The sequence below is a fragment of the Cloeon dipterum genome, chromosome X (genome assembly GCF_949628265.1).
Source record: "Cloeon dipterum chromosome X, ieCloDipt1.1, whole genome shotgun sequence".
Lineage (NCBI taxonomy): Eukaryota > Metazoa > Arthropoda > Insecta > Ephemeroptera > Baetidae > Cloeon > Cloeon dipterum.
The window spans coordinates 12436850-12452620 of record NC_088790.1 but is presented as its reverse complement, the minus strand read 5'-3'; the positions used below and the strand labels follow the sequence as shown (position 1 = coordinate 12452620).

Sequence of the window (15771 nt, the reverse complement as noted above, 5' to 3'; positions counted from 1 at the left end):
CAACAACAAGTAGAACATTGCTATTCACCAGAAAACACACAAAGGGAGATATCGAAAGGCACTAGGTTGATCCTACTTGCAATCTTAAAAATAGGGTTGGAAATTTAATATGATCGGATATTTTTCTGATATAACCTCTTAATGGGAATGAGATCAATTAATTTAATTTCAAGACTTTTGAGCCACACCTAAAACCGTTAAAAATCATCCAAAATCAATTAAAAAACTAGATAAGCAAGTCTAATGCACGGAAAACTTTTTCAGTGCATTTATAAAATATTTTTAAATTCTATATATTGCAGGCGTTAAAAATTGATTAAAATTCCTTAACCTTGACGTAAAAGTGCTTTATGATCAGATATTAAGAATTTTAACCGTTGCAAGGTTTCAAAACGATAGTAAATTTACGAAATTTTAGCTTCAAAATCTCATTTTCTTGTTGATTGATTGTGTCGCCATCGCTTTAGTTGGTTTTGATATCAAAAACACATGGCTAAAACCGAATTTAATTTGTAATTTTTGCCTAAGAGATAAAAATATCCTACTTTGTAATGTTTTATATCCTGCAAAGCTAACAAAACTTCTTCCCCAAAATCTTTAGAAATCGGCTACTGACTCAATAGCTTGGCAGGGAAAAGATATTGATTTAAACTTGGTTTTTTATAAACAAGAGCTACACAATTGATAACACTACAATCAAACAATGACAAAATTGTGATTTGAAGCTTTTTTTGTATATTTAACGTTTTGAAAACTAGAAACGACCAAATATTATGAAATTGGAACAATGATTTCACTTTTATCTTATTTTCATATGTAAAACTAACAACCCCCAAATAATATCACAGAGAAAAAGAGAATAAAGCCTCAAAAATTGAGTATATGTTTAATTGAAAACCCTGTCTTAAATTCCCGACCCTTCTTACAATCAAACTATTATTATTACTCATTTGAATCAATCAAATTACCTGAGATTTCCAAATTCCTGGACGTTTGTTGTGATACAGTTTAGCGTACATGTACACGTCAACGTTGCTCTCGTACTCAAGCTGCTTGGTCAGAGAGGTGAGACAACAGAACGTGGCGGCTTCCGTCCCACCGAATCTGAAATCAGACAAGTTACGGTAAGTCATCAATCACCAGCTGCGTCGCAACTAATCTGCCTTACCTATCAATTACGACAACGGGCCCGTTTTGGCAGTCCATGTGCCACTCTTGTACAAAGTTGAGCAAGTCGAAGACATTCAGCATGCTACCGCAACTGTGTGGCCAGTTGGGGCAGCGGACCATTTTGATGCGAAGTTCGTAGTCGTCGTGCAGCGACTGGATGGTCATCTCGTTGCACGTGCCCACCGCGTGTTCGAATTCGTCCACGAACTTGACCTTGAAGTTCTCGTTCTCTAACTCGTCCTGGGCGTTTGGCCAGAACTGCAAGAAGGGCTGAAACGCGATAGTGGTCAACTTGAGTATCAATATAAGCGACATAGATAAAATAATAATTTCGTTTTGTTTTGAATAGCAGCCAAATTTGAAAAATTTTTCGCTGGTCAATTGTACCGCTTGAATTCTCTTATGACTAAATTTAAAATCAAATCCAAATGCAACAGAATTGTTAATATACATAAATTAAGCTCATCACTGACTAAAATATCACTCGGTGATAAAGACATTTTTCGCTTCACCAAGGTTGCCTTATATTTTGATCAAATAGTACATAGTTCTTAAGCATAGTTGTCACTTACTTGGTCAATAGTGTTGTCAATGTCAGAGAGCATGACAATTGTTTGGGCGTTGTGGTCCCATACCATCTGCCAAAAGTCCATCACAGTTGCCTCCATAGGATGTTGAGTGATAATAAATTCTTTCAACTTGTGGAATCCTGCAGAAGACGAAAAAACATTAGATGATAAGTGGCAAGCCAAAGCAAAAGCGCAAACCGTGAATCCAACAAGCATTAATGTAGTCGCTACCATCCACTGCTGGTTTGGGTGTCAAATGCACTCGGGAGTTTTCAAGCGGGAGGAGGTCTGAGCTGCGGTTCTTGTGTCCGTTGCTCTGCTTTGTGGCCGAAGTTAGGTGGAAGTCTTGCGGCGCAAAGCCAGTTAGCAACTGTAACAATACGGTTGAGTTTTAAATTAGTTCTGTGGTGAGACCATCATGGCAAATTGACTTTATTAATTATCCAATAATTTCCTTTCAATTGACATAGGATTTGAATTATAATTGAAATTATAAGCAAATTTTAGTTCAGTCAATTGATGTGACACATTTCTATTTTCCCGCTGTATTCCTAGATTATATTTTTAGACCGGGAAAATTTCAAATTACATATTAACGGTTTGACATAATTTATGTAGCTTCCTACGGAAAATACGAAATTAACTAAATTTGGCTATTTCTTTTGATTTTGTTATATATTCAGAAATTTATAGATGGAAGAAAATTTGGTCACAACTAAAAACCAACTGGAAGGTTTTAAACGCTATTTCAAATATAGAGGGAAAAGAAAAAATTAGAGGACACAGTATAATTATTACCGAAAATTGGCTGTCGAGGAGTTTCCGGTGGGTGCTGTCCGGGTGCAGGACTTCTGAGGTAAGGAGATTGATAATGTAGTTAGGAACACTGGTGTGTCCGATGCAAGTGTTTCCAAACTCGATGGCTTCGAGCAGGGCGTCATGGATGAAGATGTACTGCTCTTCGGTCTGGACGAGGAAGTTACGCTGCGTGCGGATGTGCCGCAGGAATCCGTAGATGTTCACTTCGGACTTGGCTGCGATTTGCTTCAGCATGGCGTCCAGCACGATGTAGGTGCCCGTGCGGCCAACACCAGCGCTGCAGTGCACCACGATTGGACCCGCATCCAGCGGGTTCGCGGCCGAGCTCTTTTTCACAAAGCTCAGCACTGGCAGAGGGTGGTCTGGAGTGCCGTGATCTGGCCAGTTGGTGTAGTGGTACTGCTTCACCGTGCGTTCCGTCTCCACGCCTTTCTTTTTCTTCAACTGCAATTGCAGGAGAAAGATAATATGAATAAGTTAAAATGGATGAACATTGTAAAATCTGAGAGCGCTAGAAGAGATAATTTATGAAAATTTAATAAAAATATTTGTACAGGAATCGGGGGTTTTCTAATTTTAAACCAACTTTATTTTACATTTAAACTTTTTTGAGGGATTAACGAAAATTGCAAACACACAGACGTTGAGCAGTGTTTTGCTCTAAAGTTGATCATTAAAAAGGTTCACAGCCCAGAACAAAACCACGTAGAAAAAATAAGAATATAATAAGTAAAACACCGTCAATATGTTGCATTGATGAAGACAATTGCGTCGAGAAATCCACTTAAATTATAAATTAAGTAAGTATAAGTAATATAATATTATTATTTTAAATAATTTTTATTTACAATATCTTAATCAAGGCTTTGTAAATGAACGAATTGAAAAATTTCTACCGGTAAAAATCACAAATGGCTGCATAAAGTTGCTTATATCAACTAAACAAGAATTTTAGCTGACCTTAGTGTGTTTGACGTGCAGAGTTCTGACAGTGTAGGTCGCCATGACATCTTCCTTAATCAGTTTAACTTGGACAACGCCGTATGTCTCAATTCCTTCCTTGGGCCAGTACATGTCACACTTTCTCTGCAGAAAAACACATTGTAAAAAAGGGATACTCCTGACGTAGGCAGCACTTACCCTTCCCCTCTCGACCAGATTGGTGATCATGACTATGATGGCAACCCTTTGCTCCCAAATCATGCGCCAGAAGCAGTCAAACGTGGAAGGCAACGGTCCTTGCGTTCCTATGTAGGCCCTCGACTTCTGGAATCCATCGATGTAGTTGGCATTGATGTAGTCAAAAGCTTTTTTCTGCCCAACAGCAGGCATTAGCCGCACACGACTGTGATCATCTGTGAAAAAAGAAGACATTGCATTAAATAAAAAGATAAGAACTCTTTAGTTACACTATTAATACTAAATAAATTCTACCGAAACATGTATGATAAAAAATTATGATTATCGAATGACTCATCTCAGTAATGTTGCAACTTAAAAAAAACGCTCTCAAAGTTCCATCCTGAGATATTCAAATTACCCGCAAAAGCATTTCTTTAATTTTTCTACATAATTATGTTGAGTAAAAATGAATAATGCCACCTTTATTTATCTATACTCACATGCAGTGATGTTAAGGTATCGATTTTTCTGCTTGTTGTCAGGGTGCTGGGAGAATTCGGAGGCGATCTCCTCTTTGGTGGCCATGGCCTGGATGGCCTCATACTCCTTGCTGAAGGCGATGTCTCCATCAGCGTGCAGCTCCATCACGTGCTTAGAGAAGTGGTTAATCGGGATCGTGGTCTTCACGCCATCCTCGTTTGTGATGTCCCAGTCGACCTTCTCGTTGGGGGCGATCGGGGGCAGGTCGTCCAGGTAGTTGTAAGAGTCCCGGAAGCATTTTCTGCAAAAGGCATACAATTTAGTTACTTAGGAGGAAAGCGGGGAAGGTACTTGAAGGGCCAGAAGGAAAGGAAATCGCGGTTCATTTTCCTTTTCCATTGCAGAAAAAGGCAGGCGCCTGCGAGGATAATCAACATTTTGCCGCCAGGGGAGCTGCTGCCGTTTTCCATGGTCGTTAAAGAGTTAAAAATAGAGATAAAAAAGAGTGTGGCCCACGCTCTTGTTTGCTCGCCGTCATACGATTGTTTGGCCTCAAAACCCATATAATCCAAACAAAGTTAAATAAATACAGTGAAATACAGGAATCGCTTGTTGCATCAGCGCATCATATGATACAACAGTGAGCACTCTAGGATATATCAAATCTTTTTATATATCAAACCGACAAAACAAGCGCCTCTGCGGCTCCAAGAGGAAAGAGTCTGCCTTTTGGTGACGCAATCTTGAATTAACCAATTTTTTTGGTAATCAACGCAATTGGTTAACTGAAGCCAGATGGAAGTTGCACAATTTTGCCTGTTCATGTTGCAAGTGCCAGGCATGACACAAAAAGTGGGGGTTTAATTTGACAGTTTGCGGATTTGGGTGCCTCTAGGAATGATTATTCTTTCAAATGTTATCTATTGTGAGCTTTTAGTGTAAGAACCACCATAAAAGTTACAAAACTGAAAATATCGCATCCTTATCTTATTATCAAAATATTATTTCAACTTCGCACTGCCTCGTAACCCAACACAAACCATTAAGAGAATTATGGAAATCTGAAATAAATTTATAAAAAACGGCAATTCATTTGAATCACATGTTAAATATTTAATAAAAAGTGGAATCAAGAATACCAGAGAAAACCAGAGCGCCGAAATTTAACGCATGTCAAATTCTGTTTGTTAGTGAATTTGAAAAAGTTTAAGTGGGTGCAAAATCAATCTTGTGGTTTGCGATTCTTCAACAAGAAATTTTGGTTAAAAAATAGCGGAAGTTTGTTCCAATAAAAAGAAACAAACTGACTAATAATCTCATAAATATTGTGTCGGTGTCTGCGCAAAATTAGGTTAAGGCTCTTTTACTGACGTTATACGGTGGAAAATGAAAACAATAACTGACGATTTTAGTTTCTTTTCCATTTTAAAACGAGTTTCTTAAAAATTGAAAATGACAAAATTAAAAATCTTAAAACAAGATTCTTTAACTTAATAGATTGACCACCAGACACTATATATATATACACACACACACACACACACAAAATATGTCAAAAGTAATCCAGTTTAAATACAAGAAAAAATTCATAGCCTGAAAATAATTTAAATAATTCACAATCCATCTAAGACTCAGTTAAGCTCCAAATTCAAATCACTAGCTATTTGAAATACGATATAAACTATACCGTTGGCAGAAATGTAAATTTATTTCAACCAAAGACAAATTTACGTCAGCAGATGGGCGTATGCGCAAGTATAATAAATTGTTTTTCATTCCCAATCGCAGCGGTCAAATGATATTACCAGCAGAAACTCAAAAAATACTTTTTATCTTTGAAAAGTTTTCTTGGCTCACCTCCATAGGATTAATGCAAAGAGGGCGAGTATCATGGCGAAGGCGGCGCACGCAATGCCAGCGATGACGCCAGCGCTGAGCTCATTGGGCTTCTGACTGTGTCGAAGGTGCTCCTTGTCGCAGTTTAGCTTGAGCAGAATCTTCCTCGACAGAGACTCGTCGCCCTGGAGAATCTCGGAGCGATTAAGCTCGCTGTGAACGGCGCCTCTGACTTTCACTTCGTACATTTTGTCCGTCGTTAAATTCGTCAAGTAAGCCTGTAAAATAAGTCAGTCAGCAAAATGGATCAACGGGAAAAATAGATGGAACATACCGAGGATTTTAAATAGCTTGCGGAAGTGTTAAACACGTTTTCGTTAAATTCGAACGAGTCCTCGCTACGGTACATCAAGTAGTAGTAGTCAATATTTTTGAAGAACTTGGCTGGCCGCGTCCATTGGATGAGGAGAGAGTCCTCACTCAGACAGGTCAAGTTCATGATCTTTGGAGGGCCGGGCCCGGCAATGTCGGTCTTGCAGTCGACTGCAATTGATGGCTCGCCTTCATTTTTGTAGGTGAACGCCTTCACCCAAATCTTGTATTCGCCATTTGGTGCTGAAACAAACAAAATTGCAAGTTGCTGAGATTATTTTCTGTCGGTTTTACTAAATTTTCAACGAGCAAAAAATAATGTTAAAATGAAGCCAAAATTAAAATTTAATCTGTGACTAGACGAGCATAAATTGTTTAATATTTAAGTATCATCGATTTTCAGGCTATTTTAAATTGATTTGTGCTCGTTCTGATGTCTTGAACATCATAGAGGTCGCACATAAAATTTAATCGGTTTTACCAAACTTTAAAAATTATTTTTCTGCATTTACCCAGAGTAAATTATAGATTTTGGCACGATTCTTAGAGATTTCTACTCAAGCAATCAGTGCTGAAATTATTTTCTCGACTGATCCAAGTCAACGTGATTATGATTGCCCCTGGTCAGTTCAGAGTTCAGACCGAAGAAAAGCAAAAAAATTTCACATACTCAGTCCAGTGAGGTTGTACGTGGTGATAGGGGTTGTGATGGCGATGAAGGATATGCTGTCGGTGAAGTTGTTGTGCAAATAGTAGAGTCTGTAGCCAAGAAGCCGGCCGTTCCTCATTTCAGGGGCACTCCATGCCAGACCCACTGACCTCGACGAAATGTAGGTAATTGTTAAGTTCTGTGGACGTGATGGAACTGCAAGAAAAATGGAGAGCAATTCATATTTATAAATGTATATAAAGCGACAGTCTAGTGGATTCATGCACAGAACTTCCGGAATTTCGGTCGCCATAACGACACTTTCCAACTTTCCGCACAGCATAATTTAGGATAACGAAATAGACGTCAATTTCCCTGCCTGATGGGATTTCGCGTTAACTTCGCGAATTTTTGAGTCAGAATAAATAAATCCTGAATTTTGGGCCAACTTAAAAATATGAGTTGAACACCCGCCAGTTCTGGTGCCGTGCGAAATTCGCCTCGAAAATCAATATCCCTGGCAAGGCGTGCGACCTCCGTGCAGGGCAGTGACCCTGCGGCGTGCCCTGGCCACCGCGTCCCAACCGCACGCACCTTCGTCCGACTCGTCCTCCGGCTGCAGCTGGGCACGGCCCTCGATGCTGCCACCGCTGCCGACTCTGATGACCACTAATAAGGACACGAGCAGAGCCGCGAGCGACACTCTCATCCGGTTCCCACGGCTCATCTTTGTCCTCGGTTTGGGACACGAGTGGTGGCCCCACGCGCGTCGCGACAGCCCCGCAGGCCAGGCCGGCCGTTCAGCGCAAGAAGGCCCGCATCGTCCAGCGCGGCCGACGCCTCGGCCACCGCACAAACTGCCGAAACAACAATAAAAACAATGGCGCAGTGGCCCTGGCGCCTCCAGTGAGCACGGTTAACCGGTTCACCGCGTGCCGCTCTCGCACGAGTCACTACACCGCGGATGCATGCGTGTTATTCACCGCTGGCCGATTTTCTACCGGTTTTTTATATAAACAGTTTTTTACCGGCACGGTTCTGAGACCGATTTGTTTTTAAAAATGCGCCCGGCCGGTTTTCACCGTTACGCACGCCTTGAACCACTGCAGCAGCTCGTTTCCATTTCCAGGCCGTGCTGTGTAATGTTCTGTGCGCGGTGCTGATGCTGGCTGACAGCACCAGCTATGCTCTCGCCGCTTCTCAGAGACCTCTGTCGGCCGTTTTTACAACCGTGTGGAAAAATGATGTTTAGCTTTAGCAAGCCACGGCGCTTCCCATCGCTTCCGTAAAAATATAATAATCGCACGATTTCGAACGAAACAGAATTATTGGAAATGTAGAAGCCATTGAAATGATCATTATTATTTCAAGAAAAATTAAAATCTGTGCCGGTTGGTTTCTAAAGGCTTCTTACAATTGAAAAAGGAAAATTCGCTCTTCGCGTTATTACAGAATCGCGCGGCTCTTATATTAAGTTTCCCAATTTTTTGAATGCGAGAGACATATTCAATTGAATACATTTGTATTTTATTGGTGATGTTAAATGTGTAGATTAAGAGCAAAATACTTATACATTAATTTTAGCTTATGTCTGTTTATAAATCAAAGAGTTTAAAATTGAAATTTGAAATAACACTTGCCTTCCCCTTTTTTAATTTGTAGATGAACCCAATTTTTCAAATCATTAAAAACACTATTATGCCTAAGTACATCAACCATAGTAAAACCTAATTGATCACGTTTACAATTAATGGGGTTGGGATATTTAGACGTTTTTTTTTTACAAAAGAGACGACTATTTTTGGCACTAATTAGTCAATTTGTTGGACTGCTCTTACTACTTTTTAAAATCTCACCCATAACAATATATCTAACGATAGTTTTGTCTCGTTTTGATATCAATTTCCTTATTAAATTTATTTGCTTGCCACGGTGTTTCAAATCGCTCTCAAAGATGCATAATTAGTATAATGAAGGGATTGATGAGCTGATTACATTAATTGAAACCATTCAAGTGATTGTTATCAAGCCGAGAAAATAAATATCCACGTTGATGAGGCTTCTTGACATTAATAAAGAGGAAACTTTCCGTTCGCGTGAATAATTGCCTCTTTAAGGTTTCCCAATTTTTTATTCGCGATTCATTTGAATTACTTTCTGTAATTTGATGAGTGGATTAAAAGCTACAAAAAATTCATGTTTAGTGTATGTTTGTTTTATTTGATATTAAATTTAATAATTATTTACCCAAGGGTTGCCTTTTTTAAGAGGCTGATAAATTTATTGTATACAATTAAACACAAACAGAAAGAAAACCAATTAATTATTTTGCTGTACAAAATTTTTAATTGAAGCATTTGAAGATGTAAATACATCATCATCTTGATAAAAGAAATAATTAATCAAGTTAACGCGATGTTTGCATCGTTTCGTTTATCAGTTTTCCTGGGAAACTAATTAGATTGCTTGATTGTCTTGTTAGCTATGTATTGTACGACTGTAATAAAATAATTGACCCACTTTCCATGCAAATTGAATGCAATTTCCATTCCCAGGTATATTGAACAATTATTTCTCAACAAAAGAATTTATATTTGCAAGGGGCATCTAGAAATTGATGCATTTGTTAACAAAAACATTTCCACAAGAGATGAAATTGCAAAACTCGCGCGAGTGTTTGGCTGGGAAATAAGAAGGCGGATATGTCAGAGAAAAGTGTTGTCACCGCGCACGCACGCGAGGGAAACAGCGCCGCGAAGTGGTTTGCCAAAACTCAATTTGCTTTCAGCAGCGGCGCGCGAAGCCAAAAGCAAAGACAGAATTGATTCACATTCAAAGCTGTCAGCGTGTGCCGTTGGAAACACGAACTCGAATCGAGTTTTCTGTCGATACCGACGAATTTGTTGAGGCCCGACGGAGCAGCCAAGAGGAAGTGCACATAGGCAATTTGTCGGGCGCATGTAGCGAGCGGGTTGCATACTCTCCCCCCTCTCTCTCGCTCCGCGCGCGCCTCCAGATCGGCCCATTTCGCAGGGAAAATTCCTGAACAGCCGCCATCGATCGGCACATAAACCGAATGTGTGCGAGGCGAGAAAAGCTCGTGAACGCTGCTGTTTTAATTGGTGTTCTTTGTTAATTAACGAAAATACACGCAGAATTTCTTGTGCGTGGTGCGAATTGGCGATTCGCTTCAGTGAATTAATTGGCTGTTAGCAGACTTCGCCTTTTTCGTGAACCTGAGTATTCGAACTCCCTGCTTTTAGAACGTGCATGAAAGAACTTGGTGAATAAATAAGGTGGGACAGGCGAAGGACTACCGTCTCCACCGCACCGAGTTCTATGGTTGAAACACCAGACATTCGTCCCGTGCAAACCAGCAGGTAGCTGGCTGAAGTTTTTGAAGGAAAGCTTTCGCATTCCTCCCAACCGGAATGAACTTATCAAGCCAATGATAGAGAATCGAACGTAGCTAACTATATATAGACATCCAGCCCACACCCAAATATTGCCAGGACACAAAATACATGCGTTAAAGGTAATTGTTAAAAAAGACTACAAACAAACAGCCTGTAAAAATTTTGCTAGAAATCTTATTTTCATGGTTGGTATTGTTTCATCAAGACCAAAATTTGGTGATTCGAAAAGCTAAAATAGCTCAATGGGCTTGGAGGCCTAATAGCTACTTGCTGGTTTTCTCAATTTCCCACCGGCTTTAGGGACAATAATGGCTGACGTTTCAATGAAAGATCTCGGTGCGGGGAGGCAAAAAGACGGCCACATTGGGTGCAAGCTCCTCTGCGGCCACTCGGACCCCATGTAATCTGCTCGGCGGTGTTATTGGGACCTAGTGAGCTCAAAGCCAACGTACTGACCAGAGGCTAAAAATATACTTTATAGTTCCAAGTCCCATGTGCGAGAAAATAGGAGGAAAGAGCTATTTCTTAATTAAATTTCCACTTTACGGTTTTCCCTTTTTAGTTAGTTTTTTACTAATTTTACAAATTATTCTACTCTGTGTGTATAGCAGATGGATGACATCGTCATTCGCTCTCCCCCTTTTGATGGTGTTCACTGATTTGAGTGCAGTCAATCGTTACAATTCAACGGTGGGTGATTCAAAATTTGCTGCAGCTAACACTGAGCCGTGGAATTTGTTCTGCAGGTAAATTACTGCCGGTAAGGCACGCGGGGCTGAAACAGCTTTCTGCACACTACGAGCTAGAATTCTGTACTCCTAAAATTTCACTTAATTAGCAGCCCATCCTGTTAAACACACGTGGAGCAGAGCAGTTTGTAAAATTAGTTGACGTTAATTTCCCAAGTGCATATCCATTCATTGTTCTGGTCATTCTTATAAAAAACTATTCTCTTTTTGCAGACTTAATAATATCGTAAACCAAAATCTTTGAACTAGAGCGTAGCACATGTTCATTATTTACACCTGTTCCCGACGGCTCCTGTGCGCCTCTCAAAGGGCGAGACGAAATTATTTCAATAATTAGAGCCGGCCGTTGTTATAACGGGGGTGCAAAGTAGCTCACGCAGAAGCGGCCGCGTTGTGTTTGTGCGGTGGTGCCCTTTGCAACGAGGCAACAACACTCACACACGGATCGCTCATCATGCATAATTTGGAATCATGCACCATCACATGCGGTGGATTTGTGTGCTCGCAGCGAATTTGGCGCGTAACAATGCTGTTATGTACGAGTGTGCTCATTCGGAACGGGGGAATTAGCGCTGTGAAAACGCGCTTGGCTCGGCTTCTCCCAAGGCGGAAAGATGTAATTCAGTAATGAGAAAGGAAGCTTGTGCTACTCGGCTAAAAGCGGGTGCCGTGCATATTACGCCTCGAAATAAACGCATCACACGTACGCTTTGAAATAAGATAGTGTGTGTGTGTGTGTGTGTGTGTGTGTGTGTGTGTGTGTGTTCGCGAGCCAAATTAGATTTTCGCACGTTCTGTTTGCTGCCGATCTCAATCGCTTTTGTTTGCTGATTAAAACTGCGAGCAGCTGCTTTTGCTTTGCGTGCAAAAGCATTTTGTTTTAAAGTGGATAAACCTGGACGATTTTTTGTGTTTCAAACTTGCTTTGACTAGTTCTATTGAAACAATTATTTGTATTTGTTTTGTAACACGAGTGTGAGAATCGTTTTTCATACATGAGATACTAAAAGCATATTTTTAAAAAAATATGGCTTATGTTGTTAACGTATTTGCTTCTTGCTGTTTTCTATTAAAAACTCAAAATATTTTTAGTTATATATGCAGTAGAGTTTGAATTATGCAACTGCGGCTTCTACCAAAAACAAATTCCGAGAGTTAAAAGTTAACGAGGTGTTCCATTTTCAGAATAATTTAGACGCATCGTGTATAAACAATTTGATTTTTCTAGAAACGAAACTAGTGCAGTGAGATTCCAATTTATTCGTTTGTTTTACGTCGATGGATATTTAATCCATCATCCATCAGCTTTTATCTATATTTTAAATTTCTAACTGACAGAAAAAATGCATTTTCCTCTCAAAAATTATCCATTGAATCAATTTGGACATCAAAAGCTAATTGTAAGGTCATTTTGGGTTCCAAAATTGCTACAAAGTGACAAGTGCCTATTTACTTGGAAACTAGAAGCATATATTTTGTCCCGTTTAAACTTCTGCGTTTATTGAACCATCCATTTAATATTTGTGACTAATTAACTGTAATTTAGCTCTCAGCAATTTTCTTGTTATTCGTCTCAAAACAAACCGTTGCCTGGCACTTGACATGTGCATAACAGACGATTTGCTGGCTACTGCGAATCGAGTTAATTATTATGAAATAGTTTTCAATGGCAAGTCTTTGATGTCAAAATTTCCAAACTCATTTTGCCGGTAAGTTAACACAATTAGCCGCGAGCCTAAATGGCACAAAAGGTGAACCAACTATACATTTAATTCAAAAAGGTCGCCGGGCAATTTCGTGGAACGGTCAACCACATGTATGCGACCGTCCGCACAGCAGCATAATTAAAGCTATTTTCATCAAAGGGCCTGAACATGGCTACAACTGCGATCCGCACCTTGCTGCCGTCTCGTCAACACCTCCAACGAGCTTTGTTTCTGCTCGCAAGGTTTCCAGTTTCCATTCAGGGATGGTGCGAGCGAGAAATGCTTTGATATCTACGCGAAGACGTCGAAATTGATTTCTCTCTCTCTCTCTCTCTCTCTCTCTCTCTCTCTCTCTCTCTCTCTCTCGTTCCCTCCCTCTCTGCTTTTTGGTGGCTCACGGCTTGATAGAATCGATCGCGGCGGTGCCGAAGCAGCACACTAAGCGCGAATGTGTATGTGTGTGTTCCTGTCGAGTTATCCTCGCCTCGCTCTCGCTCGCACCTGCTGCAACTGTACGTTCCAACAAGCACAAATTATTTACGGTGAAGAATCCGTTTCTCGGTTGTTGCGTGTTACAATCGCTCGACATTTTTAATTCACACCGCTCCCTGGCGTAAAAAGTCGTAAAAGCGTAAGCGAGCGGAAGAAACGCGAATAAAGTGTCGGATAATGTGTTTTAAAATTTAAATCGGGGCTTTCCGCTTCTTGCTCGCCTGGTAAGAAGGAAGAAGCATGTCCAAACTGTCGATGTACAGCAAGAGATGTAACTAGACTATCGACGTGGGAAATTCAGACGATTAAACATTATTTTATCTTGGTTATTTCGTATAATACTATCGTTCAAGATTAGTGAGCAATAAAAATGAAAACTGTCATAAAACTTATATAGGAAACTAATCCTCATCTCATTTCTTTGTCCTAAAACTGAAATATTTCAAGCATTTCATCATTATCTTCTACTGAAGATGATATGAATTCACAGGTTTAGGTTGAGGTTTTAGGGTTGAGGAAAATGCAAAACAATTTGTTTTCACTCCATAGGATTTTACTTTAACTCCCGAGATCAGATGTAGAATCATGTTAATCTTATCGAATGAAAACACAAACGATATATGGTATTGGATGTTAAGAAAATTGATTGATTTGTTTATTTGTTTATTTGGAAAAGTTAATAAGTTAATATCACTCAAGAGACGAGTCACAATTTACACAACTTTTGTTCAAAATTCGATATATTGGGAGCTATAGCAACTTTGGAATTCGTCCTGTGTTTTTGCATAATGTGTATGTTTCGCTTTAATAGAGAAGAGCAGTAATTTGAGAAACTAATTAGAGAGTAGAGAGAAACGGTAATGGGAGCGCAAACCACAAGAGACACGATGTGTATATTATAACTGCTTTCGCGAACACACCTCTTCGTCGGTGCGCCAGATCATTATCGAATGCGAATGCGCGAGCACCAATTTCGCCGCGCTTTCTCAATTATTCAGCAGGCACAACGAATGCAAATGTTGCCGAATCAACTCGCGCCCCTGCCTCGCAGGTGCAGCTGCGACTTAGAAATAATGTTGGCTGAAAAGTTCTCGCACCGAGCCAAATTAAGCTGCGATTCGCAGCGAGAGAGCAAATATTGATTCAAGAGTTGCTGCTTGTCAAGACCAAGCTCCGCTCGAAATTACTGCCTCGTTTGTCAAGAGAGTCGAATTCATTCCGGAATCAGCGTGAAAGTTGATTTAATTCAGAGTCCGAAGGGCGAAATCTGGATGTCGAGGCGGAATCTGCGCGTCGAGTGTCTTCCTCAACTCGCAGATGCTGTCGCTCAAGTTGTTTAGCCAGCCAAGTTTGCCTCGAGTGTTTGGAGCAAGCCATGCAGCTGTTGTTCTTTGCCTGCGAACGTTTAATTCAGCGACTTGCGGGTCAGGAGCAGCCCGCTGCATACTTCCTCGACAGCGGCCCCCGGGGAAATTAGCAAAAATTCTCAGTGAGAAGGAGTGCCGCCCACCGACCGGGTGACAACTTCTTGCGTGCCAAACCACCAAGCGGCAAATTTTGACAGGCACTCCGTCCAAAATCGAAACGGGAAATTTATTCAGAGCAGGTTGACTTGCGAGGAGAATTTAATATTCAAATTACGGAAAATTGAGGCAGACCAACATATAGTACTGCGCGATTTTTTTTCGTCGAAAAGCTTTTTGTCACTTAAAATAGTAGGTTTGAGTAGTGGCACTTTTGTTGAAATAGTTTGTTTTTGATTACTTTATAGGATAAAATTTGTATTTCTTGTCTGGCAACAATTTGGTTTTAATACAATTTAAATTATAACTGTTCTCACCAACAAAAAAATACGATTTCTTGTTCAGAATATTAGTTTTAGGACATTTTCGGGGGTATTTTAGGAGACACCCTTTTAATTCTACGAAAGCATCTCTGTTGGAAAGGACCATACTGATGAATCTGAATCGATTCGTTGATTTCGTTTTTTTTGACAAAGCAGGTGCGTCCATGTGCCTTCAAAGGAGTCTTCAAGCATTTACTCAAAATTCAACTCACTGTCATGTGCAAACGATCAAGAGCGACATCAACGCAGATTCTGCGTTCGAAATTTGCATAAATGCCACAAAGCGCGCTCGCTTTTACCGCGCACTTGTCGGCAAAACCAAAAGCGGGATGATTTTGCCTCTTACATGCTTGAAATTAATTCGATTTACCACCAAATTGACAGCGCTGATAGGGCGGTAGGCTCAGAATGTAATAACCCAACTAAAATTCCGATGAAAATGGAACAAGGAATGGAAATATCTGCGCCATCGCTAGGTTCTTGGAACGAAATTTTTTTATACTTAAATCAGCAAAAAGCTATAAGATTTTGTAGTGCGTCTTTAA

General features: G+C 40.2%; 1 protein-coding gene across 1 annotated transcript in view; it reads right to left on the bottom strand.

Moving 5' to 3' along the window:
• The window catches only part of Ptp99A (Protein tyrosine phosphatase 99A), a 78291-nt gene that overhangs the window by 2145 nt on the left and 60375 nt on the right, over window positions 1-15771 (bottom strand). Inside the window, exons 7-17 of the mRNA XM_065492492.1 lie at window positions 7039-7233; window positions 6331-6611; window positions 6018-6274; window positions 4181-4461; window positions 3699-3913; window positions 3519-3644; window positions 2538-3002; window positions 1938-2109; window positions 1743-1879; window positions 1169-1440; window positions 969-1104 (exon numbers count right to left, since the gene is read on the bottom strand). Coding sequence (XP_065348564.1) covers window positions 969-1104; window positions 1169-1440; window positions 1743-1879; window positions 1938-2109; window positions 2538-3002; window positions 3519-3644; window positions 3699-3913; window positions 4181-4461; window positions 6018-6274; window positions 6331-6611; window positions 7039-7233 — 2537 coding nt within the window. The remainder of the gene's footprint in view (window positions 1-968; window positions 1105-1168; window positions 1441-1742; window positions 1880-1937; window positions 2110-2537; window positions 3003-3518; window positions 3645-3698; window positions 3914-4180; window positions 4462-6017; window positions 6275-6330; window positions 6612-7038; window positions 7234-15771) is intronic.